This window comes from Kwoniella shandongensis, chromosome 9 (genome assembly GCF_008629635.2).
Source record: "Kwoniella shandongensis chromosome 9, complete sequence".
Taxonomy (NCBI): domain Eukaryota; kingdom Fungi; phylum Basidiomycota; class Tremellomycetes; order Tremellales; family Cryptococcaceae; genus Kwoniella; species Kwoniella shandongensis.
Window position 1 is genome coordinate 953,074 of NC_089295.1, and position 26,824 is coordinate 979,897.

The window sequence follows — 26,824 nt, forward strand, 5'->3', positions numbered from 1 at the left end:
ATGAAACCGGAAGAAGGATAAGCATGTCGGCAAAAACTTTAGAGCAAAGGCCAAGTATCTCCACCGGCGCTGTACGACGTCTCGAATGGTGCACTCTCTTGTGATTTACCTATCTTCATTTGTCGGTCACTATGCCAATTGGAATCGCTCTTCCCGCATTTGAAAAGACTGTTATTACCGGAGCATACGCTGCCTGGGAAGACACACTTGTTCACCTGTCTGACGATATCGACCGACCGACCGACCGACTTGATGACGTCTCATTCTTCCTTCTACCACTTGATTGTCGACTTTGGACCAACCCTCCCCCCATCATGGACGCTCGCAGCCTTCAGCTCAACGCGCGACCGGTCTCGACATCCACAAACACAAACGAAGACAGAACAAAAGTGGATGACCGATCCTCTTCTAGACAGCAGGAGGGAGAGCGAGAGCGTTTGGTGGTCCGTGCAAAAAACTTCTGGTTGAGAACGTTCAGAATAAATCGACAATATGCTCGTACGAATCGCACTCGACCTCATACGTCGTCAGCGAATCAAGGCGGAGAAAGAAGCCAGATCGCCATAGAACAGAATCTGTCGGAGCAAACCTCACACCCGGCTGTCCATGACAGTCCAGAATCAGCAGATACTGCATTATCCTCTAATGACAACGACACGGACAACAGCACCGGAGAGTCGAGCGGGCAAGCCGGGACGACGATTCCGAGTTGTGTCGAACCCTCAACAACCAGACCTGATCCAGAGCTGGCTCCTGTCATTGTCGCAGAAGGCACAGTAGTACTGCGCCCCAGACCTGGGATGCTGGATGACCAACGCGACGAGCTTGCCGCGCTCCCAAACATCCCCGCAGGCCAGAACAGGACGGTTGCTCATGCTCCCATCGGACATGCACGTGCTACGAGTCCCACTCCTAGCTCACTCACCTCCATCCTTTGCGGTCGCTCTCTTTTCATGCCAGGCCCCACTGAGGAGCAGTTACGCAACATCGAAATCCGCATCACGTGGCTGGGACGATCGGAAAGAGCTCTCGAGATGATAGACTCAATTGTTGGCGCCATCGATGTGGCTGCCCCAGCTCAACCGTTCATATTTGTCTTGAATGGGATCCTTGCTCGCGTGAAGCTCGTATACGTGAATCAGTCGGCCATCTACGAGCTGGTAGGTACTGGCTTTCTTCTTGGAACTTATCCAGCTGACGGGATCATCCAGTTTGACGATATCCTCATTATTGGTGGCGACATCATCGGCAAAGTCATAGAACTGATAGGGAGGGGACGCGGACTTCCAAACGACGTTCATGACTGCATCGGGGAGCTCTACATGTGAGCCTTCATTCACTGGAATCCTGTCGATTTGATTTGTAGCTTACAGTGATTGAGGGCCGCTCCTGGCAGGGGCCTGAAAAGATGTGAAACAACCCTTGGGGCTCTCATATCAGAACCGTTCAGTCTCTGGAGAGATTTCTGGGACGCTGTGAAACGGGGAGAAGCGATAGCCGACCTTCGTAAAGATATCAAAGCCACAGCCAAACGGTACGAGGTACGTGTGTCACAGCAATTTCTTGGCGGAAGGAAATGTTTGACCCCATCGTCGCCTTTGCAGCGCCGTCTCAATTTAGCGCATTCTGCAGTGCTCAATGAGATCGCTGAGCGAGTGACCCGCATAGAAATGCTACAATTGCAGGACAGTGGCTTAAGGTGGCGGATAGAGAGAGAAGAAGACCGAGAAAGACAGCGAAGCATCTGGAGGATGACTAACGATGAAATCCAGACTTACATCTTGGGTGAGTCGCGATCAACAACATATATTGCATTTACAGAGGTTGGACGCTAATTCGAAGTCTGAGTAGATGGGGCCACGGAAGTAGAACTTGAAAAATTCATACGTCTCATTGAAAGTCGCCACCAGCTCTTGTGCCGTCGATTGCAAACGATGGTAGATGTACGATCGCCACCAGCGGCAGATGCGATAACGAGGGATCCCATCATACAATTCTTCCTCTCCGATCCCAAGATCGAATCTGATTGGATACCTTGCGACAAAAGCAAACAGAGGGAAGAGATGGCAGTCTTCAATGCTATTGCGGCCCTCGTTCCGAGACAGAGAGGCTCAAAGGATCTCATGGATCCGTTTACAAGCTCGATTTACCCTTCATCTTTCGTGGTAATGTCCGCCTCGGTGTCTGCCACGGAGCATATCTCCATGAAGGGCCATGAATCGGATAAGGGTAATCTGGGGGAGACGGTGCAAGATCTGCAAGACGAGATTGCCTTTCTTGAGAGCTTAAAGGAGGTGAGTCGAGTTTATCGAAAACGGGTCCAAACGACCATGCTGACTGGAAAACGAAAACAAAATCTGTTCTCGTCTGGAAGCGATTTACCGAAAAGCTTGAGAAGCAGCGACAGGGGAAGATCGAAGCTGGGACCAACGGCGATAAGCATCAGGGGCCAGAGGTGATGTCCCTAACTCGCTCTTAGTTCATCCATATTGATGTTCTGACTCTAGAGACCAGCGGAGGAAAAGGGAGAGAACGGAGACCAAACTGGAGCTCCTTCCACCGGGTTTGTCTATGTTACCTCTCTTCTCGACGACGATATCTGCTGACGATTGATCGCAGAGTGGCCAGCAGAGACAATTTGGTCCTTGTCCATATTGACCCGGCCGAACTCGTACCGGGCGCTGTGCTAAAGTCTGTGGGAACAATGCCCCGCGGGCGAGAATATCCCCTAACGAATAGAAACAGAAATACACCCAGTCATGGTTCAAGACTTGCTACTAAGACGTACACGACTCGGTGGCATGATCAGGGCGTTTGCGTTAAAGAAGTGGAAGGTCTAAGTGATGAAGCGTTTGAGGACCGAAGGAATGTGTGGCAATCAGCTGTCCAAAAGCAAGTCAAGGTGCTGCCATTGCTGGGGTGGTCCGGTACAGGAGAGTCTGCTCTAAAAGGAAGCCGCCTCTTTTTATCTCTTTATAGTGAGTATGAAACCTGTCACGAACATTGTGCAGCGGACAGAATGCTGAGGATACGTGCAGTGAAGAATGGCAATATCGAACAGTACATTGCAAGCGAAAAGGGCAAAAGAACAGACAAATTCAAATTGTTGCGCGAGGTTGCCAAATGCTTAGACGGATTTCATCAACAAAGAGTCTACCACAACAACTTGAAATTGAACAACATTCTCATAGATGACGAAGGTCATCCGTTGTTCACTGATCTGTCGGACGATTGCCCTGAGGAAGCAAGCAACGGGGAACAAGATGTGCTTTTCTTCGGACGGTTGATTTGGCAGGTAAGTTTGCTTCATCCAGTTAATTCTTAGCATGCTGATTTTGTGAGTTTCAGCTCGTCCTTCAGCCGCTCCCACATCCCATGGTATCACAATATGGTCCACACACCACATCGAGGGATAATTTGGTGGGTCTCATGTTTTGCTGCACCGACCCGGACCCGAAGCTGCGACCAAGCGCTACGCAAATAGTTCAGGACCTAGATTTGATCTCCGAAGGCCGCAATCCCCATACGACCCTAGAGCATAAGCTCGCAGTACAAGCAAGATCGAACTCTCCTGCTATGTCATCTCCGAACCCATCACAGGCCCCCGGGATGAACACGTTGATGTCCCTCAGCTCGACTGTTTCTGCTTCGGCAAACGCGGGATCAAACACTGGTCAAACGAATATATCGTCCACCTACCCCCTTTCTGAGTCATTCTCCAGCTTACCAGGGAGAGACAGGCTTGCACGTGGTATGAGCGGTGAGTCGTTCAAGCACTGGGTTGTCCTGTAGCTTGTTCAGCGATTGATCGCCCGACGTGATCGACCACGCTTAGCGACATCAATGAGGGCTGCCAGAACACTAATGATCCCCTCAGCTCAGGCAGTCAGAGATTCGTGAGCCAACCGTGTCTGTCTGGTTCACAACTGTCAGCTGACGGAAATCCAGCAGTCACCCAAATAAGTTCAGATATCCGCTCGATCCTCATCTGACATCCATGCCCGACGCATACCGAAGTGGCTCATCCCTCAGCTTCGTCAATTCGGAAAACGATGACTTTGTGAACAAGAAGCAGAGATCGGAACAAGAATAGCCCTTTCCATCTTCTATGCTCGTTGTCTGTTATGTATGTCGTCTGTCTTGTATGTCACCCATACGTATGTGTGTTGGTAACCACGAGATAGAGAGGATCGTTTACAACCTCGCGATCCTCTTTATCAGATCTAATGACCCCTCTGCCCATCCGAGATTGTTATGTCCCCCTTTTCGTCCTTCCCACCAAACCACTTCTCCACCCTTCTCCGAGCCTCGATCAAACGAACGCACAATGCCCCAGCCTTCGTACGTAGTCTCTTCCACCAGCTTCGTGGCATGGGGCCTTGAAAGAAACGTAAACAGGTCGGCTGAGTGAGAAGGAGGAATAGACATGTCGTTGATGGCGTGAAGAAGCAGTATAGGAGATGTTGTATTCTAATCAAGATAAGTCAATGAAAACAGCTCATGGATCATGATCGAGAGGTGAGGTCTACTCACTGTCAAAGCAGTTTTGGAATCGAACGGATGATAGATGAAAGAATGGAACCAGCCTATGCGACAGTATCAGTCTTGACCTCGATCAAACCGGATCAGTATCATGGGCCACTCACGTTGAGCTTTTGGGAAGGAGCTCAGTGGACCCAGAATTGGAATGAAGCGGAACAGTTTATAGCTGCGAGATCAAGGCATCATAAGGTTTAGCTCGAGCTCGAGGTATAGATAGAGGTCGGATAACCCATCAAATGACGTACCTCGTCAACAGCTCCTTCAACGAGGTAAAAGGAGAGATGAGTACAATGGCCCGTGGTGATCGGCCTGCCATTGCGCTTCAGCTGTCAGCTATATAGTACGCGGGCGTATTGGACGCACCTTCGCTAGCCAACCTTCCCGCCAGAGCCGAGACAACTCCTGTACCCAAGCTATGACCAGCGACGATGATCTGCTGATCCGCCTCACGAGTTGACTGAGGGTTAGCCCCAGCACTCTTCCCTGAGAAGATCTTGCCGTGGACAAAATCGTATGCCGCTCGAGCGTCGGAGAGTAATCCGGCTTCCGAAGGAGTACCGGACGAGTCGGCGAATCCTCTATAGTCTACAGCAAGCACGTTGCTTCATAACACTTCCACATTAGCTATCCGAGAAGCATAAAGCATGAGGCATTCAGAAGGAAGGGGCGGATAACACTGCTGTAGGTGAGGCAAGGCTGTAGGATATCCAGTTGATAAGGGGCCAAACCTACCAATCGAGATAATTTGAGAAACCAGAATAGGCCCTCACACTATGTGCTATCGCTCGATTACCGGCCTACATCAAAGTGCACTCAATCAAAGTCCACACTAAGAGTCGCTCTGGAGCGATTACTGGTGTTTAGACTCCACTCACATTGCCATGAAAGTAGATCAAGGTTGGTCTGTCTTTTAGCGCCTGATCAAATACCTCTTCTCCTAGAGGCGATTGCGGAGGGAACGGGTTTGTGGAAGTGTAAATCGAACGTGGTCTGAGCATGGCCAGTCTTCAGCTTTATGTCATACGTCGTGTTATCACGATACAGTGCACGATACTTACAGGACATGCCATGCTCCTATTGATTCCCCATCCGAAGTCTCGAGTTTCAGATTACGAGTCTTGAAGGCTATGACAATTAGTCTGATAAGTAAAGGTCTGTTCTCTATCCTTGCGGACTCGAATATTGCAGAAGATTGTAGTTCACTGTCAAGTCCATGTCCTAGAGAAGGGGCGCGAGAAGACACACGCACGAGCTAGTCCATATCGTTCTGGATTCGAGAAATCCGCAAAGAACGGGAATCGAACGTGGTGTAAGAAAAGGGCTCTATGCAATGCGAATGCGAGTGCGCAGGTGGATCCATCAGCCCTTACTTCCAGCTTCACAAAGATCATACTCATGCGAGATAGCTGAGGTTTCGATCAAGCCTTTAGTTTGACTCACTCTCGCTGAATTGGTGGAAGGGTGAGCAATACCAAGATCAATCCATAAAGACCGACCAAGCCTGTAGGCAAGTAATGCGCCTTCTTCAACAGTGAGGCCATGTGTGCGTACTCCACTTATAGTCGAAGCGAGGGCGACAAACAGGACCGAAAGAAGATACAGGGCTACTGGTCGGCGTGAGATATGCATCCGTTCATTAGCACGATATATGAGCATCGTCAATATCACCACAGCTTCGCGTCGCGGACGATTAAGAGAACCTCCACTCGGGTCGACCTCCACTTTGATCGGCGGACCGAGCGACCGAAGGAGTGATTGTGCTGATGCATGGACAAAGGGAGAGGACGAGATGTTTTACGTTGACTGATGGATTGGAACGACATAAGTTGGAGATCAAGATATACTTTGTTCTCTAACCCATTCATTCCACTTCAACCTCGTCGCCAACTACTTGATATCGCTTATCGGAAGCCCCTGCACCAAGATGACCTTTTACCACGTTGGTGAGTCATATCAGCTCATCGAACGATGACTCGGGTCTATGACATACATACCTACTTCGTTAACATCCCAACGAATCTCTCCTTTTTACTTCGACCAAAGCTAACTCCTAGCTGCCCCAGTCTCATTCAGGACCAAGACTCCTGAGGGTCTCGCCCAACTGACTGAGGGTTTCCTCAAACTCCCCGGACAATGTCTTCATCCTACCACCAACAAGACTTATATCAGCGCTGCGAAAGGTGGGAAACAGATCTCGACGGAGGGTATCGATAGAGGGATGCAGGTCACTTTCATCATGGAGTTCGAGGTGAGTCGGCGTTCTGGTGCTGGCGTGGGCGTTTGGACAGAAGATCTCTTTTGGCATCATGTCGTCTTTGTTTCATAATCAGGCGTTCGGGCAGATTAACTCTTGTCATTCTTTCCTTCATATCACACGATTGACAGCTTGTCACTCGTGTTGTGTGGGCAATCGCGATCGTCAAGCTCATCAAAAGAGAGAATGGCAAAGGCGTGGAAACGAGTCAGATACAGACATACACCGAAACCAAGGCTGACACTGCACACCTTCCAAACTACCGCTGTACAGACCAAAGCAGACCTCGCATATTACCTCGATGAAGACCCAGTCCATGATCAGTTCAAAGTAAGTCAGAAATCTCAAGTTTATCCAACGAGATGAAAGCGCTAATGTAGCACCTCTTCTGCAGAAGAAGGTCGGAGCGGAATACGGTGTCGAAGAGGTCGTTGCATTGGATTTCAACGAGGGAGCGTACTAGAGTACTACGTTGAGGGCGACGTACGATCACGGACTTATGCATGTATTCGTTCACTCCCATCTCAATCGACAGCCGAGTCTGCGAATCAGGTATGCTGAGCCGATTTGGATGTACCGATATGCATGATAGACAAATCCGTGTATGTAATGTGTATACAACACCACCACACCCCTATCCCCTCTTCACTTGGGTATATGACCGGCGCCCAGTTCTCGTGATTGTCTTCAAACGTTTCACCGTCCGTGTATCATCTCTGCACCGGTCCAGTTCCCACATGCGCTGGCATCTGCTGCGTCTGTGCCGTTGCTCCATAATCTCCCGTCGTCCCTTGATTCACCTTCTTCTTCCCGAACCACCCTCCACCTCCTCCTCCAGCAGCTCGCGCTTCCGCCACAGCTGCATGATGTTCCTCATGATCTGTCATACCTGATCCTGGTCCGAACTGATCTCGAAGTGCGTCGGGGGACACTCCATGCGCGACAGCATCGGCTTGAGTGATGGGTGATGCGCCTTGTCGTTGACTGGCGAGGAATTCTTCGCCTCGAATGACGAGATATGCTTCGAGACTGAGCAAGGGTGGTATGTCAGCTAGATCATTATGACTCTTGGGCCATTGGATTAGCTTACAGATGAGCATTTCGGGAGTTGGCTTTCCACGCTGCCAAAGCGATATCACCAGCGATAGGAACAAGTCTGTGGAGACATCAACATCACTAACGATCTCAAATACCATCAAGCGATCGCAAGCTGTCGTGCACTCACCCTAACCCAATAGAAATGGCATTATTCGCAAGCATTTTCGCCAAGAGACTTTCCGGGATATCTAGCTTCTTGGACGGTCGCACGATAAGGAAGTAATTGAGTGACGCGTCTGCTACATCTCCTAGACCCGGGACGATACCTGGGAGATAGTAAAGGTGTAAGCCTTGACAATCACACTGTAGGGGATTTGGCCGGGAAGCGCGTGGTAGGACACAACCATGTCTGGCACCTGTCCACTTGTCCGACGATACAACACACGCAGCGTGGTATAGACGAGTGAGACTGAAAGACGTACCGATGAAAAACGTCCATCCGACTCTGAAGCCGCAGAGGTTCATACCCTTGTCCAAATAGTGCGCTCTCTTTCTAATCTTCTTCAACGCTCGCTGATCACGTTTCGAAAGTCCTGGTGGGACAGCCCGCTACGAGGACGGCGCGAAAGCAGTTAGCGATCAGTGCGTCATCAATTGAAACGCAGCCGCGACAAGCAAGGTCGAGAGAGCCAATCCCAGTAAGACCTTCTAACTAACGGAAATTGCATTACACAGACCAATGTAGAAGGGGAAGGACATATACAGCGAGCCACAGCCGGCGGTGCACAATGGGGTGAAAAGAAGAACGATTGTCCCGTAGGGCTGGCGAGAATTCACTCACAACATGTTTCTTCTCCTTTCCTCTCGAATCAATCACAGTCTCATAATGCGGATCAGACGGTGCTTGTTGCGCAACACGACCTTTGAGGACTTTCTGCAGTACGACGAGAGAACTAACATGTCAGCGCCACGTCAAAGTCCTGTAGAACGCTCGTTGCACCGCCCGGAAAATGCTGGGTGGGATAGAGTGGAAGACTTTGGGCTAGATGGAAAGTCGGTCTTGTACTCACTGTGACAGCTTTGGCGGCGAGAGATGTCATGGTGTAGGTGTCTTCTATGGAGCAGAACGCGAGGTTTTGATGTATAGATTAATTTGCTGTAGAGATGCAAACAATGCAAGGTTGAACAACACGGTTAGAGTGCAATGCAACAATCTGAAACTGTCACTGCCTTGGCGAGTGGCAAACAGTGTATGAGGTTATTTGCGGTGACATGCCCAGTGCCAGTGACGCAAATCCACGTGGCGGGCAGCGGGAGCTGTCCACAACCAGCATGTATTCTTATTCTCAATTTCATATTTCATCATCAATCAATTTCTATATTTCAGTCCATGTCTTTCTTATCGTACGGAGAAGAAAACCTCGTTTTGGTATAATGCACAACTCGGTCTGGTCAAGCTCAATCATGGCACGAGACGTAGATCACGCGTCCACCGCAAATAGGTTTCGATCAACCTTTTACTCTCGCTCAATAGCGTGGAGGTCGAGGTCTGCGGGGTCGGAGGGGACACTGTGGGGCATACGGGTCAGCTCACGAGCAATGTCGAACAGCTCCAGCGAAGGGATACTTACGAGAGGATTCGGAGGGTGTTGGTCTGAAGAGCAAAGGTATTGTCAGCTTGTGCTATCATCATATATCTGCTTCATCAAAACTCACGTGGCCAAGACCGCCCTTCCATCCTTGAACGGCCATGATGGTGTCCTCAGCCTTGATGATTTTGAGGGCGAGAGCAGCTCGGAGACCGAATCTGGATTGATCATATGAGTTAGTATAGAACATCGATACACTATATATCACTGCTCACCTGATTCGGTTGTCAACATCGATCTGCCACTTCTCTCCGGGAACACCTCGGGGCTCGGGGTACCAGACAGGGTAGACACCTCGAGAGAGGTGGAGCTGTCGAGCGGTCTGCTGGTCTCGAGTGACTATTGACAGAGCTCAGCAACTACTCATGCTGCGCCGATACGAATTCTACTTACCACAGATGATGGGGCACTCGGGTCGGTACTTGGAGATGAGTCGGGCGGAGACACCACTGGTAGAGAGGACGATAATGGCACCAGCGTCCTGCTCGATGGTAGCAGCAACGGCGGAGAGAGCGAGGGTCTCAGCGGTCTCGGTGGGTCGGGGAGTCAACTGTCGGAGCTGGTCGAAGAGGGGAGGGTATGAAATGGAAGACTCGGCAAGGTAGGCGGTCTCGGCCATCATCTTGACTGTGAGGCGAGTCTAAGTCAGCAGAAAGCCAACAAACATCATTCGTTAAACCACTCACCAGCCTCGATGGGGTACTTTCCCTTGGCGGTCTCACCGGAAAGCATGACACAGTCAGCACCGTCAATGACGGCGTTGGCAACGTCGGAAACTTCAGCACGGGTAGGTCGAGGGTTGTACTATATCAATGATATCAGTAAAGGTAGTAAGAAAATACACATGGGTCAACTAACGGTCATGGACTGCAAAAACAGCAGATATTAGCATAGTTCCCTCAAAAGGTATACTGGGATTACTCACCTCGAGCATTTGGGTGGCACAGATGACAGGCTTGCCGGCAACGTTACACTTGGCGATCATCATCTTCTGGGCCAAGAAGACCTGAGAGGCGGGGATCTCAATACCCAAGTCACCTCGGGCAACCATGACACCATCGGTCTCCTTGAGGATCTCGTCAAAGTTGATGACACCTTGCTCGTTCTCAATCTTGACGATGATCTTGATCTTGGCACCGTCGGTACCGAGAACCTTTCGGATCTCCTTGACGTCGTCACCGGATCGGATGAAAGAAGCGAAGATCATGTCGACACCGTTCTTGACACCAAAGGCGAGATCGGCCTTGTCCTTCTCGGAGAGAGGGGGGAGGTCGACGGCGGTCTTAGGAAGGTTGACACCCTTTCGAGAAGAGAGGGTACCAGAGTTAAGGGACTTGACTCGGAGCTTCTCACCCTCAATGGCAACAACCTGGAGGGAGAGGATACCGTCGTCGACGTAGATGAGCTTGCCGGGGGAAGTCACTTTGGTGATGTTGGTCTGCGGGGGAGTCAGGTCAGCGACACCCTTGGGCTGCACAGCCTAAACCGGGCAATACTCACATAGTCCATGTAAATCTGCTCAGCGTCACCGGACTCGGCGAAGGCCTTGTCGGTGGTGATGTAGAACTCGTGACCAGCGTTGATAGGGATCTGGACAAGTCGTGAGCGTATGCATCCCCGAGTTCAAATGTAATACTCACGTCCTTGTCATCCTTCATCAGACCAGTTCGGATCTCGGGACCCTTGGTGTCCAAAGCGATGGCGAGGGGTCGACCAGCGGGGCTCTTGGCAGCGGCAGCTCGGGCGTTGTCAATGACGGACTGATGGTACTCGTATGAACCGTGAGAGAAGTTCATTCGGACTAAGCGGGTGATGGGACGATCAGCTATGTTAGCATGTCGCGTGTTGCCATTCACAGAGCTACTCACCAATGTTCATACCGGCATCTTGGAGCTGGACGAGGGTGTCGACGTTGTTGGTCTTGGGACCGATGGTAGCGATGATGGAGGTCTGTGCGGGTGACAGTCAGGACTGTAAGCGATGCCTCGTCGTTTGAAGGGAGAGCATGCGCAGTACTTACCTTACGGAGGAACTTTTGCTCGGGAAGCATCTCGTTGAACGAGGTGCTGAGGCTCGAGAGCCAAGCAAGCTGAGATTGAGGAGTACCAGACATGATTCCGCTGTTTGGGTTGCAGCCGACCACACCGGGGGTATGAGCAAGGAAGGGCAATTGAACGGATTGGCGACGGTGTTTGGGTTGTTGAGGAGGAGAAGGTGTTCGAGGTCGAGAAGGCGGATGATAGCCAAGTATTTGAATCATTATGATATCGTACAGATAAGGTGTTATCGCGAAGGGAAGGAAAATGAGAACGACGAGTTGGTGATATGATGGCGAGTGAGACAAGAAGGTTCATATGAGTTTATACGTCAGCACTGAGCTTATATATTCTGATGTCTTGGACACCGTTAAACAACTCCAGACGCCCGTGCGCGAGCGGATAAGACGTTGAAAGGAAGAGAAAGGGAATGGAGCTTGACCACCAACCCACAGCGTTGCTTCAGAGAAAGCGAAAAGACTCACACGTTTGTTTTTGTTTGAGCAGAGAGGTGATGAAAGGAAGTCTTTTCTTTTCAACTTTGATAGGGATGAAAAGAGATGTTTTGGTGGGGTTGAAGGGTGAATGTAAGGTATAAGATACGAGATACGAGATGACTTATGTATTCCCTCTCTCTCTCCCTGTTTGGTGAACGTTTTCAGCTCGACTTTGCCCCATCGCCCGTCAACTAAACACCGGCGGCACATTCCACGTTTTTACTGCTCCTGCTTTTACACACTGAAACCCACATGACATAACAAATCGATCCCCGTACCTCGATTATCAAACTCAACAGCACATCCCATTATGCCACGTCAGTATAACACACTCGAAGAGGACCTGAACCAACTTTCCATCTCTCCGACTAATACCAGTACCAACGACAATAACTGGACAGACACATCGAGCATTGGTACTAGTTCACACTCGTCCTTTTCATTTGCTGCAGATCCCAACCATCAATCTCCAACAAAGGACCGTAAAGTACGACTCATCCCTCAACAGAGCACCGTCGAACCCAAACCTCAATCCCCTCCTCCCGATCCGCTCGAAGAATACTTTGTTCAGCAGACAAAGCTATTCCGACATCTCGAAAAGAGATACAAACAATTCCAGAAGAAAGCGAAAGACGAACAGGAGCGAGCTAGAAAGAATCGTCAGGCCAAGAAAGGTCGTCAGAACAAGGCTACTACTACTACTACTACCACCACCACCACCGCCAAACCTCCGTCTACTGCTGTCAACGCTGCTCCTAGTGCAAGAAAGAAGAAAGACAACTCGAAAGGTTTACCATCGCCGACTCCTGCTACCACATCTACCCAAAAGCAACCCGACGAAAATAACACAATGATCGGAACCGGAGTGTCTGCTATCCGCGGCCAAGCGGCTCGTGCCGTTTCTCAAGCTGCAGTCGTGAGTTGCATTCTTCGTTATTATCTCTCAATGACTAGATGCCGAGACTGATACGTGATTGTAGCGCCCCGCTGCTGTCATTGTCGCACGAGCACCTATTTCCCCCTCTGCTTCCTTCTCCACCTCTTCGACCTCTTCTGCTCGACAAAAAGATCTCAAGAAGAAGAAGAAGAGAGTGGTGAATCCCGATGCTATGCCAGCTGTTGAAGCGGCACGAGTTCTTCGAGCACTGGAAATCGCCAACCCATCGTCATCATTCTCCTTGACTTTGACGACCAAGACTCATAAATCTTCGTTACCTATACGTGGTACATTCCAACTACCACTTGATCCTCGACGATCTAGCGAGATCATCCTCGTCTTTGCGGAACCCTCATCACCCTCGTTCCAACTCGCAAAGGAAGCTGGGGCAGCTCACGTCGGCGGTGAAGAGATCTTCGATGCGGTTCTCAGTGGGAAAATCTCACCAACAAGATGTCTCGCGACACCAAGTATGATGCCTTCCGTTTCGAGAAGTTTGGCAAGATATCTAGGTCCAAAGGGTTTGATGCCAGTTGCCAAGAGAGGATTGGTCGGTGAAGGCGAAGAATTGGTAGAGAAGATTAGAGGTGCAGCAGGTAGAATGGAGTACAGAGCGGACAAAGAGGGTCTGGTCAGAGTTCGTAAGTACACCTCCCTTCCCACTATTGTCATAGCTCTTGCACTACATAGCAAGCGCTTACCCACGTTCCGCCTCGCCCGCAGCCGTCGCTCGAGTCGATTTTGACGTACCCGCCGTTGAGAACAACATCCGATCATTCATTCAGACAGTAAGAGACGACCAATCGTCCAACAACACCGACGACGCTCTGACCGCCGCAGCCAAGAAGAAGAAGAAGGGTGAGTGGGCTCCGATCTTGCGACGTGTCATGGCTGTCAATGCTGATAACAATTCATCACTATCCTGTAGGATCCGCAATCGTCGGCGTCAGACTCGAAACTACTAACGGACCAAGTATTGAGCTGAACGATGTTCTGTAGACGGTATCCGTGATAGAGAGCAATGCATACATATTCATTCCCCCTATATTATCCCCTATGACTTGATGAGAGCACATGCTACACTACCAAGTGCCCTTCTGATATCTTGATAGTCGACATCGTGTGCTACATCGTACCCAGATCAGCTTTTGATAAGACGGTGGCCTACAGCCCTTGATGATGGATTGAAGGGAAGTGCGACTTACTGTCTTCAACCTCGCCCCACAGCTCAATCTGAGCTCTCACTTCTACATGACTAGCCTCTGCCGCTTCGTGAGCGGTCAATCTGCCCTGACACAGCGCCAAGGCGATCACGAATGATTTGGAAGCGTAGGCGGCTCGTTCGAATGCTGCGTTGATAACACACATCAAGTCAGCCGTCCATGCTCTCGATCAAGCCTAAATAAACTGTCTTGTCATGCAGAGGGACGGAAGGACTCCACTCACAAGCAAGTTCCCATCCGTCCATACCTTCCAAGATACTTCTGAACTTTGCCAAAACCTCCTCGCTCTGCTTGGCAGGTGTGAATCCCTCCGCTAGTTGGAGCTTGATACCGTACGTCTCTTCGAGCCATGAGAAGAGTGGAGCCCAATGTTGATTTTGTAATCTGACAAGAGGGGCGGGGGTATCGTTAGGGAATCTAACAAAGCAAGGTTGTCAGTTCGAGCCACTTTACGATAAACTGGTACATTCCGAGTCCGATGTCCGATGTCCGAGAGGTCAAAGCATGGTACACTCACAAGATCGTGTCGGTTTCAAGGTATCGCATCAAAGTGTCAATCACACCTTCTCTTATAGCACCTTCCCGCAGCCCATCAATAGCCCGAGAAGCCAACGAGGTCTACGTGCGTTTAACCGACTATTCATCAGCACTCCGCTCGTCTCCAACAATTCTCCACTCCTGCACGCAATCACAGTAAGCTGCGACGAGAACACTCACCACCGGTAAAGCATGTTGCTTCAACACTTCATCCTGGTTCTCCCATTCATTGGCGATCAACATCGCTAATAATCTTCGATCGGAGGGAAGGACGAGTTTCGCTCCTCCGGGAGTCTTGAGTGCTCGGTGATCGAGGTTGATGAGGAAGTTGCCTAAGACAGGAAGCAAATGGCTTCAGCTGCTGCTTGCTACACGTCCTCTTCCAAGGAGAAGAAGGGGAGGTGTAGAGGGAAAGGTAGGGGAACGGGACAGGGACGACGAGACACACCCGATTCATCTTCCTTGATGTTCACAGTCTTCCAGAATCTCCTCAGCGTAACTTCCGCCCCTACACCAATACAAAAATGTTCAGCTCTCAGCTCTATTCTGTGATAGACCAGGTGAATTGCAAGATCCACGTACGATTGGTCTGACTCAAGACTGGTCCATCTTTGACCACAGCTCTCGCTACTCGAGTAGAAGCGTATGATCGTCTTGCGCCTCCTACGATCCGAGCGGGAGTGACGAATCGAGATGTCGAGGTCTCAGCAGCTACTGAGACCGGCCGGAGAAGTGATCGAGCGATAGCGGACATGCTTGTATGCTATGATACGTGATTGGCAATGTATGATAGCAATGATAGAAAGATCAAGTCAGACTTTTTGGATTATGCGCTTGCGACAGGTGGTCTTGTGGTGGAGGTGCTCGCCTGATTTTGAACGATTAGAAAAATTAATTAGCGGGATCACTTATGCTAATACAGTACGAGTATGTCCGAATACTAATGACATTACAAACTGAACCCTTGGCGGCTCTCGCCCTGAAATCAACACGGGATGTTCCTCGCAATGTCCAGATCTGGTCAAGTTACGAGTACCTGCTGTCGCCTGCTCCTAAGCAAACAGTTATCCTAGTCGTGTTCTATCATCTTTGCTTCTCCAACTCTTCTACCTGCTCATACAGACGCGTTCCCGTCACAATGCTTGATCACGTATCTATCTCCCACCAGAGTGAGTCAACCAAACTCCCACATAGACCCCGCCTTCATTTCCTCCAACTGGTTGTGCCTGTCCAGTAACACTCATCTCTGTGTCAACTGTTCGACTTACTGACACATGCGATTCCTGTTACAGATGGTCTGATCTTATGGTCTCGCTCTTTCACCCCGACCTTTCAGACACTCGCTTCATCTCCCTCTTCTCCCGTCAACGCTCTTATCAAAGAAGCTTTCATCGAGGGTAAAGCTAGAAGTTCAGGCGAAGATGAGGGCTTTGAGAAGGATGGATATAGTGTGAGGTGGACGATGGAGAATGGTCTGGGTTTGGTGTTCGTTGTGAGTCGTGCCGTTCTCACTCGGTGCTGAGAAGTCCAACCCATCCATCGATATCAACTTGCTCATTATTGAAAACCGACGCCCATGTCTCGACTTGGCCTTGTTCTCTCGTAAAGTCAATAAATTAACCATACTTGTTGCTCTATTGCAGGTCGTCTTCCCTGCCCTCTTACCACTCACCTACATCCCCGAACTCCTCCAACGTACCAAACAACTATTCATATCACTCTTCCAACCCTACCTCCAACCACTCATCGACTCCCTCTCCTCAGGGACGATGGTCATCTCCTCCGCGTCGACGACCGCTTTGAGAGTATTGAAGCAGAAGCTCGAGGAAGAAAGATGGGCTTTGATCTTTGACAGGTGTCTCAAGTCTTGTGAGGGGGTGAGTCTACGCGGTATCTTCGTCAGAAAAAGGGTCTCAGCTCATTACTTGAATAGACCAAGAAGAGCTCGAGAACTCCTGTACCATTACACAGACAGGCTCAATTGAACGCCGCCTCGGATGCCTCCAGTGAGTGTCCAGCTATACGCTGCACCTCGTTCATGTACCTTGGCTGAGTTAATCCACAGCTCCTGCTTTGTCAGACGATGGAGGGACGCCAGTCACCGCTGAGGAGATCGCCAAGAATGTGCAAGCTCTCAAAAACAAGATGAAGGGTGGAAGAGGCAAAGGCGGGCGTGGGGGACGTGGTGACGGGTAAGTCGAAAAGCTTACATGGCTTTCCATTCGTGCCTTTAGCTCATCACACATCCCTTCAGCCTTTCGCCTTCACCTTCCCCCTCCCGCAAGACGCCTTCGAGCGCTTCCGCCAAACTCATGAGAAAGTGGGGCGACTCCCCAGTCACAGCGGAAGATATGGCCTCTCTCGATTACTCCACCCCCGTCGACGCTTCAGCCGCCTCGAGCACACCTGCACCTCCTATCGATGTCGACGGACTCGTCTCTAACGATGCTCTTGGCACTCGATCTTCGTCAGGTGCTTACGAGGTTGCGGATTGGGATTATCGCGGCGGGTCATCGTCGAGGATGGACGATCTTCCTTCCGAAGAAGAGATCTTGGCGAGGAGCACGAAGAAGTTGACATTGACAGAGGAAGTCCAGGACTCGTCGGCGTCAAATAGCGCTTGGAGTAATGTGTTCTCGAGGTTGACGGGAAAGAAGACTCTGACAGAGGAAGATTTGAGACCAGTGTTGGCGGAGATGGAGAAGCACTTGATGAGCAAGAATGTGGCAAAGGACATTGCGGAGAAGATGTGCGAGAGTGTAGGGGCGGCATTGGTTGGCAAAAAGCTTGGCGGTCTGAGCAGTGAGCATCCTGGTCCCTTCGCTAATCGAATGGCTGGCTGACGTCTTTATCGTACGTAGGTGTCAAAACAGAGGTGCAGAACGCACTATCAACATCCCTTACTCGAGTCCTAACTCCCAAAACATCGACCGACATTCTCCTCGAGATCCAACGCAAACGTTCCGCTTCATCATTCGCTTCACCCGATTCACCACCCGATCCCTACGCACTCACCTTTGTCGGAGTCAACGGTGTTGGCAAGTCCACCAACTTGTCGAAAGTCTGTTTCTGGCTTTTGCAGAATGGTCTGAGGGTATTGATTGCGGCTTGTGATACGTTCCGTTCAGGAGCTGTGGAGCAATTGCGCGTGCACGTGAGAAATTTGGGAGCATTGGGCGATGAGATGGTTGGGGGCGAAGGAGATGGGAAGAAGAAGATCGAGTTGTATGAGCGAGGTTATGGGAAGGACGCGGCAGGTATCGCGAAGGATGCCATCGCATATGGTGAGTGGCCAGCACTCTCTTGTAAGGCGTGTCTCTGACTTTGTTTGATGTTTGATGTTTTCGCGTACATAGCCAAAGAAAACCGATTTGATGTCGTCTTGATCGATACCGCTGGTCGAATGCAAGATAACGAACCTCTCATGCGAGCACTAGCGAAACTCGTCACCGTCAATAACCCCGACAAGATCATTTTCGTCGGCGAGGCGTTGGTCGGTAACGAGGCAGTGGATCAGTTAACCAAGTTTGACAGGGCGTTGAAGGATTTCTCGGGTGTGGGTGGCGGTGGGTTGAGAAAGAGAGGGATTGATGGGATCGTCTTGACGAAATTCGATACGATTGTGAGTCGTATTCGCACACTTGACAGCTTGCACTTGAGGTTTGAGAAAAGTCAGTAGCTGATCGTACCTCGCTCACGTTGCAGGACGATAAAGTCGGCGCTGCTTTGTCAATGACTTACGTGACGGGTCAACCTATCTTGTTCGTAGGATGCGGTCAAACGTATACCGATCTGAGACAGTTGAGGGTGAATCATATAGTTCAAGCATTGTTGTCGTGATTTTATTACTAGGGGTGTATATGATGATAATGGTGCACAAGCAAAAGGAAACAGCAATGCAAATGTGTATGTTACATGTACGGTCTCCCCTCAAGACATATCACGACTTTCTCCCCCTTGTCATCCAACGACCATTCATCAAATCTCTCCAGTATTCCCGCTAAGCTTGAGGAGCGACTTCAGCCGTGACAGAGTCGCTTTGGAACTACTCAATTCCTCCATTTCCATCTCTGTAGCTCTGACCACCTCACCCCAGCTATGTAATACAATCTCCCTCTCCCTCTCCTTGAGCTGTTCTCTCAACTTATCTCGTTCCTCGCGAGCGAGTATTAATTCCCGACTCGTCCCCATAAAGGCTTTACCAAGTGGTGATGAGGGTGTAGTGTATCCCACATCTGTATGGGGACGAGAAACTAATTGAGATAAGTCGATTGGTCGATCTTGCCTTTCAAATCGACTAGTGGCGAAGCCATATCCTGATCCAGAGCCAGAAGCAGAACCTGATCCGGTGAGATCGTGCGACTGATCGTGGTCGTCGTCATCGTCATCCTCGCCTTCGTCTACAAAACTTAGTTCGGTATCTTTGATAAGGGTGTTGGGCTCTTTGGTGGTCGAATTTATCAAAGAGGTAGACACGAGTCGAGGGAGAATTGGCGTTTGCGTTGAACACGAGGGTAGGCCCGATTTCGAAGGAGTGCTGAAGGTCTGAAAAGATGCCGTGGCTGTGATAGGGTCTGCGTATAGGAAACTTAGCTCCCACATTGAATATGGGAATGGGAAGTGTGGTTGCTCTTTTTGCTCGAAGGGAATTGAAGGCGAGGATGGATCATGTGTAATTACGTACTGCTGTTTGTCTTCGAAGGGCTATCCACACCGAAGAACTTCGACTTCATTGTGCTTGTGGGCCTATCTGACTCTCTTTTGACGCTCAAGACGGTACGTGCGTTCAAGCTTGCATTCGAGCCAATTCGACGGGCGCCGGGAGTGGAGCCATTCATTCGATGACTCGGAGGCGTAACTTTGTTGGGCTTTTTCGAAATACTGCTTGACGAGGAAGGTGTTCTCGAGGCAGCAGTAATTGTCCGCTTCGGACCTAGAGGACTGGGACGCGATTGTATTTTTGGATCGAGCATGTGTTTGCTCAGACCTAACGTTGAACGACTTGGTAGTAGTTTCTTCTTGTTGAGGCTGTGGTTGGCTTCGGTCGAAGGTTGGGATTTGGTACCGCTAGTTGGTCGGGGAGAAGGTATTCCATCTCTTTGAGATCTGACGCGCAGTGGGACACTGGGTTGTCGCGACAAGGTGGGGAGTTTGCCAAGACGTACGGGAGGTGGAAGTCTAGTTGAGGGTTGAGAGGTTGCGGTTGATAGAAGCGGTCTGATGGAGGGATTCGAAGCAGCGCGGGGGAGACGAGAGCGAGGTGGGTCCATTCTGGTACGGCAATGTACTAGTATGAAATGTGTAGAAACGAACAAGTGTAAGATGTGTGAAGAATAAAAAGTAAGGATAACAGTAATATGGTAGATGATCACTCAACGTTGTCAATCAACACTAACTACTGACTGCGAGGTGAACGTATAAAGTGGAGGTCTTGAGCTGTGTGTGTTGCCCGCGGATTGCTTATGCCACGTGGCTCATCCTGAATACGGGGGGGCGGTGCCTGAACTTCTTTCCCTTTCACCGTTCTCACTCCCTCTCTCTCTCTCTCTCCCCTTTTAGCATGCACTCTCGCTTGGCACATACTTTGTATCACACAAAACGTATCGTATCATCTCATTTCTGCATGACAGCTTGAATCAACCCAACGACCTTTCAACGAACCCCCCTCGACGTCCATAGACACACTATACAAGTCTTGATATACGACTGTACGCCTCACTCCAACCGACAAAATAGAGCTCCATCGCAGGTAACAGAACCCGGTCACACGTCTCGCGTCGTTTCAAGGTTTTCTTTAGCTGTTCCGGACAAGTCCCATCTTCTCTTCCCGTCCTCCCGCCTGTTTAGCCGTGGTTTCACTTTCCACTCTTTTGACCGAACTGGCTTCATCATCACCACGTTACTCGTATCCACATAAGACACAGACATACACACGCACACACATAGTCTTGGTCACCTCGTCATTATCATCCGCAAGCCAATATCTAATGCATGTCACTATAAACACACGGTGAATTCCTTTCTCATACCAAAACCCCGTGTCTCTTCTTCGACTCGATATCGCGTCGCATACCGATTAGACGACTATGGGACACTCTACGATACCCCCGCACCTGCTCAGTCTCTTGGCTTCCCCTCAAATTGGAACCGATTATGCGACAGACGTACTGGAAGAATGGATAGCTCACAGACGAACCAAGGGGGATACGTTATTTGACGTATCGGTCGGTCTGGCCGAGCTGGAAGATAGGGTGAGTAGTACATCATTTTAGAGGTAGTCCCGCGCCCACCGAACTTGCAGCTGATATGCTATTGTAGACACCTCCTCACCTCGCATACGCTTTCGACCGAGCACGATACATGACCAATGTTCCGCAACCGTCCGACCTGACCCCGCCAATGGGGCCATTCCCACTAGCTCGTTCCGCGTCTCCTGTCACTATCCTCCACCATCTCCTATCACAGCCTCCACCCTCAATCGAGCATTCTCGTGAAGTCATCCTCGAATATGTTCTCGCTCGTGAAGGCAAATTAAAGGAAAAGAAGCCCGGTCGAGGAGGCAAGGGAACCCTGGGTCGAGAAGGATTCGACGATATCGGAAAACGCCTGGGAGAAATTGAAGAGGGGTTGACAGGCGGTTCTACGACCAGTCCGAAGCAGCCTATCTCCTCTATGCCGATGGCCTCGTCATCTTCTCGTGACGCCTACCCTACACCGAGATCGTCAAGAACGCAATCTTTGACGGAGAACCAGCAAATCGGACTTACGCTTATTCTTTCCCTGCGGATGTCGTTGTCATATTTCTCGCTGCAGGAGCTGGCAAATCAACTGCTGTCATTGGCATTGGGAGACGCAGAGAGGACCCTGGTGCAGCATGTGAGGAGAAGAGTGCAGGGTGAAGGTCGTTGGGGTGTTGGGAAGGAACTGGAATACGTGGAGAGTTTGGTGAGTCAAGTCTTTCTGCCAAAATGTACGTCTGCTGAGATCATCCCCGGACAGACACTTCCTCAACGTCCGGCTTTACGACCGGCGTTCCGATCAGCCAAAACACGTACACTGTTGCCTGCCAGACCGGTCTACCCAATCCAACTTCCTGCGCCGTCCAAGTCCGCTTGTATCAAGCTCATACAGACCCTGGCAAAGGAGGTGGACGCAGGCGGTCCTATCGCTGCCACTGGCTACATACAATCACATACACCCGGAGGTCTCGCCAGTCCTGCTGCTAACACCAACTCGCCTGCCGCGGAAAGAAGTCATTTCCTGTCGCGCAAGGGTACAGCCGCCAGTCCTACAACCAATGCGACTCTGGGCAGTCCACAAACCCCCCTCTCGTCATTACCGCCGCCGTTGAGCTCTCCGGGTGGACCTTCTAGATCGCCATTACCAGATACAAATATCTTGGCTAACTACACATTGGAGCTGGTATCCGAATTCTTGACGAGGGAGAAGCGGGAGCATATGGCGAAGAGCAAATGGGCAAAGTCTGGACGAGATCAATTGAGCAAGGATCTGGGAGACATTGAAGCGGGCTTGTGTCTTGTGTCGAAGAACACTGCTTCACCGCACGCGCAGACCTTGCTTCCTATCTTCCTGCTGCTTCGACGCACGTTCGCCCTACCCAGATCGCCTCTTCCTCCAGCTATCACCGAGCCATATCTCGACATCTTACCGGCACCTCCTGATCCCGACGACGTGCCTTTCCGGGAACCAACGGTAGGAACAACCACTGCCGCGCTCTACGTCAACCCGCGGCTAGATGATGCCGCCGCGCAGGTCGTCTTGGAGGAATTGATTGATAGTGAGAAGGAAAAGGTGGACAGCGCTGGCGGGAGTCGTGAAGAAATGATCGAATGGGTGACGGACCTCATCGATAGTGTGCAAAAGAGGGTGAGTCGTGCAGGTGCTGTCCATGAAGCCGTGCTAATCTTTCAACCAGTTCCCCGATGGGTCCTACGAAGATGTCTTCAACACGATGAAGCAGCAGGTAGCGACTACCCCAGCATCTTCGCCCCAAATGCCTCAATCGGTCTCATTCTCAAAGCAACCGTCTGTCCATCGAAGAGCCAAGTCGACAGCTGTCTCGGGACCCGAGACCGGCAGTCCGCTATCCCTCAGCATACCCAGCAATGCTCCAGCTCGTCAGCAACACTTGCGATCTCTCAGTATGCCGAGTCGACGCAGCACGTACGATGAATCGGACAGTGACACGAGTTCCGATGAGGTGATCATGACGAAACCAGTTGTCTACTCGACAGCGAAACAATTACCACCCCTGCAGATGTTCAGTCCAACTGAGTACGACGGCAGCAACACTTTCAGCGCAGCCAGTGCGACAGGGTCTGGTGGCTGGTGGGATGTCGTCTCGGCTATCGAAACGGATAATCCTGCACCTTGGAACGAAAACCGCCTTCCTTCACCTCCGGCCTTGAGGACGACCAGCAACACGGGAAGCCACAACAGCCTGCCATTACCGCCTGGAGCGGAACCGGCTCAAGTCTTGGATTTCAGCGCGCCAATGCTGATAGGCTTCTCCAAGTTGGATATGAATTCCTCATCTCCGCCGCGTCCGTCCGGGGGCCAGAGAATTACCCCCGTTAATTCTCCGGGGAACAGAGCGATGACGCTGGACGTCATGGGAACTTCGCCCCCTTCGAATCGAACTTCTCCAAGCCAACGTCGAGACGGGATCAGGAGCGCAGGCGTGGAGAAGGCCTTTAACGGGTACCTTCCTCAGGAGAGGTTGCCTCCTCCACCTTTACGATATGAGCGACAACCCAACGTTGGTCAGAGTCCCGGAAGTCAGCAGGCTGCTCTGGGGCAGGGTACTCCTCCCCAAGCGAGTCCCGTACCCATTACTCCTGTGTCAGCCACGACGCCAGCTTCAGCTCCGACCCGATCGAAACTCGGTGGGTTTGGCAGGTCCATGTCGTTTGCAATGCAAAAGAAGGATAAGGAGAACGAGAAGAGTGGACGAGGTGGTAATTCTCCTGCTGATGCGGGGAAGAAGGAGAAGGAGAAGGGCAAAGTACAGAATGCTCCTGGGAAATGGAATAGGGATATGGTGGCCAACATTATGGGACCACCGGCGGAGAGGAGATAGGAGAGGGAGAGGAGAACTAGTCTTATCTTTGGGTTCTTGTTTGTATTTCTTGCATCTATCTATTTCTCTATCATACATACAGTACTTTGTCTTGGTCTCACACTTATAGGAGTGCATGCAGTATATCATGCTCCACAGGGGATCCGCTGCATGTTCTATATATATCCCTCACTTCAGTGCTAATTGACGGATTTCCGGTTTTCCTTGCCGGCTCACCGATGCCGACGGACGAGGTCCCGGACAGAGAACAACGAACAATGCATTGATTGAGTTTAGTTTAATCAACGTTCAACTCGCCTTTTGTCGTTTTGTTTTCATTGACTCTTTCTTTCGTCTCTTCATTCATTCTTCATCCTGCCTTTCTTCACCCCTTCAGCTCACCTAACGTAGAGTTACGTGCACATGATGAACTTCACAAGTGGTGCAGACGTGCCGGAACTCTTATCTCTCGAGAACATCAGAGGACAGTTGATTCGGTTGGAGGATACTATCATCTTTTGTGAGTCGGATCTGCCCCTTCTTCCCGGCCTCAACCTCCGATCTTGAACTTGCCTTCACGCTTCGCGATCACAGACAAGAGGAGGTTGAGCTCTGAGCTCCTAGTATGGGTTTCATCGTCCAATCATCATACTATTGAGAAAGCCTAAACGTATGTTGATGCTGACGTTGTGTTCACCTTCCACTCTTAGTACTCATCGAACGAGCACAATTCGCTTTCAACCACAAGATCTACGAGGCTGGAGCATTCAAAGATGAGATTGGGTTCGAAGGAAGTTGGCTAGAATGGTTCTTGTTTGAGACGGAGAGTTTCCACGGTAAGCTACTACGTCTCAATTCCATGAATGAGCTCTAAGACGCAAGTTGATGAACCCGTCTATCTATATCTTTAGCGAAAGCACGTCGTTTCACCAGGTGAGCTGCGTCTCAGCTAAAGTTCTGACCCCTTGTCTGACTACATGTACTGATCTTTTACTCCTCACCTAGCCCCGACGAACACCCTTTCACACCACTCGACCGTCTCCCGAAACCCATCATCAAACCTCTCAGCTTCCCTTCTCTCCTCTACCAACCCGCCGCAAGTCATCCGTCCGTCAACGTCAACTCGCGTATCCTCAAATTCTACGTCGAACATATTGTCCCCGGTATCACAGGAGTTGGAAATGGCAGCGCGAAGGGGAAGAGTAAAGAGGTCGGGAAGGATCAGGATGATGGGAACTATGGGAGTGCGGCCACCAGAGATGTAGAGGTTCTGCAAGCCTTGTCTAGGAGGATACACTTTGGTGAGTCGCCAGTCTTATCAATTCGTCAAGTATTGTAGGGCGCATACATTCATTTGCCATTCATCCATATCAGGATCTTGATGTGTGTAGAGTCTCGCTAACCTGATGTCCTCAACAGGCATGTTCGTGTCAGAGAGCAAGTTCCTCTCCGCTCCTCACGACTTTATCCCTCACATCCTCTCCAACCCACCCAATGAGGACGCTCTCGCAGGGTTGATCACCAAGCCCGAAGTCGAGGCCAAGCTTCTTGTCCGACTCGCCAACAAAGCACGAGTCTACGGTTGCGAGATGGATGCGGATGGCAGGGTCGTCGAAGTTCCTGATGAGGAGATGGGATCCAGAGGGAAGATCGATTTGAAAGCTGTCGTGGGCATGTACAGGGATTGGGTCATCCCTCTCACTAAAGATGTCGAGGTGCGTTCGCTCTCACACGCGTTGTTCTGCCCTTTGATCGTGAAGCTAACTGTTTGTGCGGCTTGGTTGACAGGTCGACTACCTCATACACCGTTTAGATGGCGTTCCTCAGACTCAAATAGACGAATGGATGAAAGGTGCAAAGGCATAGATAGATACAAGATATATATATACAAAGATGCATATGAAGCGGTGATATAAGATATATATATACAAGGATGCATGATGAAGCGGTATGGATATACACATGAGCCTCTTTTCTTTTCTTCTTCGTCTATGTCCTTGACTCTCTGGAACGCAGGAAATCGACATATGCCGCTTTATTTGTCGGGGTACTCCAGACCCTCAGGGGCTTTGATGTACTTGGAGTACTGCTCCCATCCTGGTTCTCCCCCCCACATCGCTTTGAGCTGGGTCGGGACCGAGTCACCTATCAGCGTCAAAGTCCTTTTACAGACACAGAAGCAGCACAGGCTGTACACGACTCACCTTGTCCTCGTCGATAAACTGGTGCTGATCAGGATTCCAACCGGGCACCACGACCTCACTGATCAAACATCCCATCTTGTCTCTCAACTGTTCATTGCCCGACGGAGAATCAAGGAGCAATAGATCCTCGTCCGGGATTTCAGAGGCTTTCCACCATCCACCAGGGACGAAGAGCTGGGTCACTTCTCCAAGGGAGGGGTTGGGTCCCATCACGAATCGATGGATGGTCGGTTTGGCACTAGGTTCGGAGGAAGAGGGAGGTTTGATGAGTGTGTAAAGGGCACGACCGGAGTGATGGAGGTGGAAAGTCTGGTTCGAGGGGGTCAGTAATAGGGTCCTCTGAGGGTGAGAGGCACGCTTGCGATATGTCAAGCAATAGGGGAGAAGGCAGACAAGAAGGGGCTGCACTAGACGACTCACCGAATGCAAATTCATATGCATCCTACCTCGATACGAATCCGGCGTGAGCAGATAATAGATCAACGTTGCATCCGTCTTCTTCTCTTCTCCTCCAGTCGGGGCATTCTCGCTCCCCTTGATGCCGGAAAGCAGCTCTGCTCCTGGACCAGCAGAGATCTGGACTCGACCTTCCAACGCTGCAGATTTAGGAACGTGTGAGTTGTTGTTCGCATTGTCGGATTCGAGAGACGATTCGATAGATACGGTCTGGGCGAAATAACCACCTTCGAAATGTTTGATGAGCGAATGGGAGGTGATTAGATCGCTGTTGGACACCGGGTATGGGTAAGGCGGAGTGATGCTGGACATTTTGCGATCACTGCTTTGCGTCGTAAGAGTATACGTGTGAGAGAAAGAGGACGAGTGTTG

At 50.6% G+C, this 26,824-nt stretch overlaps 12 protein-coding genes across 12 annotated transcripts; 6 read left to right on the plus strand and 6 right to left on the minus strand.

The window, feature by feature from the left end:
- Positions 1 to 131: 131 nt before the first annotated feature.
- Positions 132 to 4,093, plus strand: CI109_105264 (uncharacterized protein; the record flags this gene model as incomplete). Its single annotated transcript, XM_032003287.1, has 13 exons — positions 132 to 1,160; positions 1,212 to 1,324; positions 1,397 to 1,541; positions 1,605 to 1,785; positions 1,852 to 2,294; positions 2,375 to 2,455; positions 2,508 to 2,563; positions 2,620 to 2,691; positions 2,746 to 2,978; positions 3,039 to 3,295; positions 3,349 to 3,760; positions 3,836 to 3,896; positions 3,952 to 4,093. The coding sequence occupies 13 exons, from the start codon at positions 132 to 134 to the stop codon at positions 4,091 to 4,093; spliced, it is 3,225 nt and encodes a 1,074-aa protein (XP_031862609.1).
- A 101-nt stretch (positions 4,094 to 4,194) lies between these two features.
- On the minus strand, positions 4,195 to 6,083 carry CI109_105265 (uncharacterized protein; the record flags this gene model as incomplete). The annotated part of the gene is made up of 10 exons (XM_032003288.1): positions 4,195 to 4,470; positions 4,534 to 4,586; positions 4,647 to 4,708; positions 4,788 to 4,851; positions 4,906 to 5,144; positions 5,275 to 5,339; positions 5,418 to 5,532; positions 5,601 to 5,667; positions 5,792 to 5,865; positions 5,983 to 6,083. The coding sequence occupies 10 exons, from the start codon at positions 6,081 to 6,083 to the stop codon at positions 4,195 to 4,197; spliced, it is 1,116 nt and encodes a 371-aa protein (XP_031862610.1).
- A 383-nt stretch (positions 6,084 to 6,466) lies between these two features.
- On the plus strand, positions 6,467 to 7,259 carry CI109_105266 (uncharacterized protein; the record flags this gene model as incomplete). Its single annotated transcript, XM_032003289.1, has 4 exons — positions 6,467 to 6,485; positions 6,606 to 6,790; positions 7,070 to 7,126; positions 7,191 to 7,259. The coding sequence occupies 4 exons, from the start codon at positions 6,467 to 6,469 to the stop codon at positions 7,257 to 7,259; spliced, it is 330 nt and encodes a 109-aa protein (XP_031862611.1).
- Positions 7,260 to 7,506: 247 nt separating this feature from the next.
- On the minus strand, positions 7,507 to 8,934 carry CI109_105267 (uncharacterized protein; the record flags this gene model as incomplete). The annotated part of the gene is made up of 6 exons (XM_032003290.1): positions 7,507 to 7,825; positions 7,887 to 7,952; positions 8,022 to 8,160; positions 8,317 to 8,443; positions 8,676 to 8,768; positions 8,905 to 8,934. 6 exons carry the CDS (start codon positions 8,932 to 8,934, stop codon positions 7,507 to 7,509), a joined length of 774 nt encoding a protein of 257 aa, XP_031862612.1.
- Positions 8,935 to 9,351: 417 nt separating this feature from the next.
- On the minus strand, positions 9,352 to 11,743 carry CI109_105268 (pyruvate kinase; the record flags this gene model as incomplete). Its single annotated transcript, XM_032003291.1, has 12 exons — positions 9,352 to 9,403; positions 9,466 to 9,488; positions 9,551 to 9,641; positions 9,699 to 9,822; positions 9,877 to 10,110; positions 10,170 to 10,287; positions 10,342 to 10,350; positions 10,409 to 10,921; positions 10,984 to 11,073; positions 11,124 to 11,284; positions 11,352 to 11,433; positions 11,504 to 11,743. 12 exons carry the CDS (start codon positions 11,741 to 11,743, stop codon positions 9,352 to 9,354), a joined length of 1,737 nt encoding a protein of 578 aa, XP_031862613.1.
- Positions 11,744 to 12,326: 583 nt separating this feature from the next.
- On the plus strand, positions 12,327 to 13,952 carry CI109_105269 (mitochondrial 54S ribosomal uL1m domain-containing protein; the record flags this gene model as incomplete). Its single annotated transcript, XM_032003292.1, has 4 exons — positions 12,327 to 12,932; positions 12,997 to 13,594; positions 13,677 to 13,811; positions 13,882 to 13,952. 4 exons carry the CDS (start codon positions 12,327 to 12,329, stop codon positions 13,950 to 13,952), a joined length of 1,410 nt encoding a protein of 469 aa, XP_031862614.1.
- Positions 13,953 to 14,007: 55 nt separating this feature from the next.
- CI109_105270 (uncharacterized protein) lies at positions 14,008 to 15,467 on the minus strand (the record flags this gene model as incomplete). The annotated part of the gene is made up of 7 exons (XM_032003293.1): positions 14,008 to 14,078; positions 14,159 to 14,302; positions 14,400 to 14,593; positions 14,694 to 14,794; positions 14,894 to 15,045; positions 15,162 to 15,221; positions 15,296 to 15,467. The coding sequence occupies 7 exons, from the start codon at positions 15,465 to 15,467 to the stop codon at positions 14,008 to 14,010; spliced, it is 894 nt and encodes a 297-aa protein (XP_031862615.1).
- Positions 15,468 to 15,851: 384 nt separating this feature from the next.
- Positions 15,852 to 18,553, plus strand: CI109_105271 (uncharacterized protein; the record flags this gene model as incomplete). The annotated part of the gene is made up of 9 exons (XM_032003294.1): positions 15,852 to 15,882; positions 16,006 to 16,205; positions 16,357 to 16,590; positions 16,647 to 16,719; positions 16,779 to 16,905; positions 16,968 to 17,515; positions 17,575 to 17,997; positions 18,070 to 18,335; positions 18,419 to 18,553. The coding sequence occupies 9 exons, from the start codon at positions 15,852 to 15,854 to the stop codon at positions 18,551 to 18,553; spliced, it is 2,037 nt and encodes a 678-aa protein (XP_031862616.1).
- Positions 18,554 to 18,691: 138 nt separating this feature from the next.
- Positions 18,692 to 19,983, minus strand: CI109_105272 (uncharacterized protein; the record flags this gene model as incomplete). The annotated part of the gene is made up of 2 exons (XM_032003295.1): positions 18,692 to 19,287; positions 19,398 to 19,983. 2 exons carry the CDS (start codon positions 19,981 to 19,983, stop codon positions 18,692 to 18,694), a joined length of 1,182 nt encoding a protein of 393 aa, XP_031862617.1.
- An 816-nt stretch (positions 19,984 to 20,799) lies between these two features.
- On the plus strand, positions 20,800 to 23,813 carry CI109_105273 (uncharacterized protein; the record flags this gene model as incomplete). The annotated part of the gene is made up of 4 exons (XM_032003296.1): positions 20,800 to 20,964; positions 21,032 to 21,658; positions 21,713 to 22,600; positions 22,650 to 23,813. The coding sequence occupies 4 exons, from the start codon at positions 20,800 to 20,802 to the stop codon at positions 23,811 to 23,813; spliced, it is 2,844 nt and encodes a 947-aa protein (XP_031862618.1).
- A 405-nt stretch (positions 23,814 to 24,218) lies between these two features.
- On the plus strand, positions 24,219 to 25,658 carry CI109_105274 (chorismate mutase; the record flags this gene model as incomplete). The annotated part of the gene is made up of 6 exons (XM_032003297.1): positions 24,219 to 24,312; positions 24,503 to 24,628; positions 24,704 to 24,725; positions 24,798 to 25,093; positions 25,212 to 25,507; positions 25,581 to 25,658. 6 exons carry the CDS (start codon positions 24,219 to 24,221, stop codon positions 25,656 to 25,658), a joined length of 912 nt encoding a protein of 303 aa, XP_031862619.1.
- A 169-nt stretch (positions 25,659 to 25,827) lies between these two features.
- On the minus strand, positions 25,828 to 26,764 carry CI109_105275 (uncharacterized protein; the record flags this gene model as incomplete). The annotated part of the gene is made up of 3 exons (XM_032003298.1): positions 25,828 to 25,917; positions 25,997 to 26,305; positions 26,417 to 26,764. 3 exons carry the CDS (start codon positions 26,762 to 26,764, stop codon positions 25,828 to 25,830), a joined length of 747 nt encoding a protein of 248 aa, XP_031862620.1.
- Between the last annotated feature and the right edge of the window lie 60 nt (positions 26,765 to 26,824).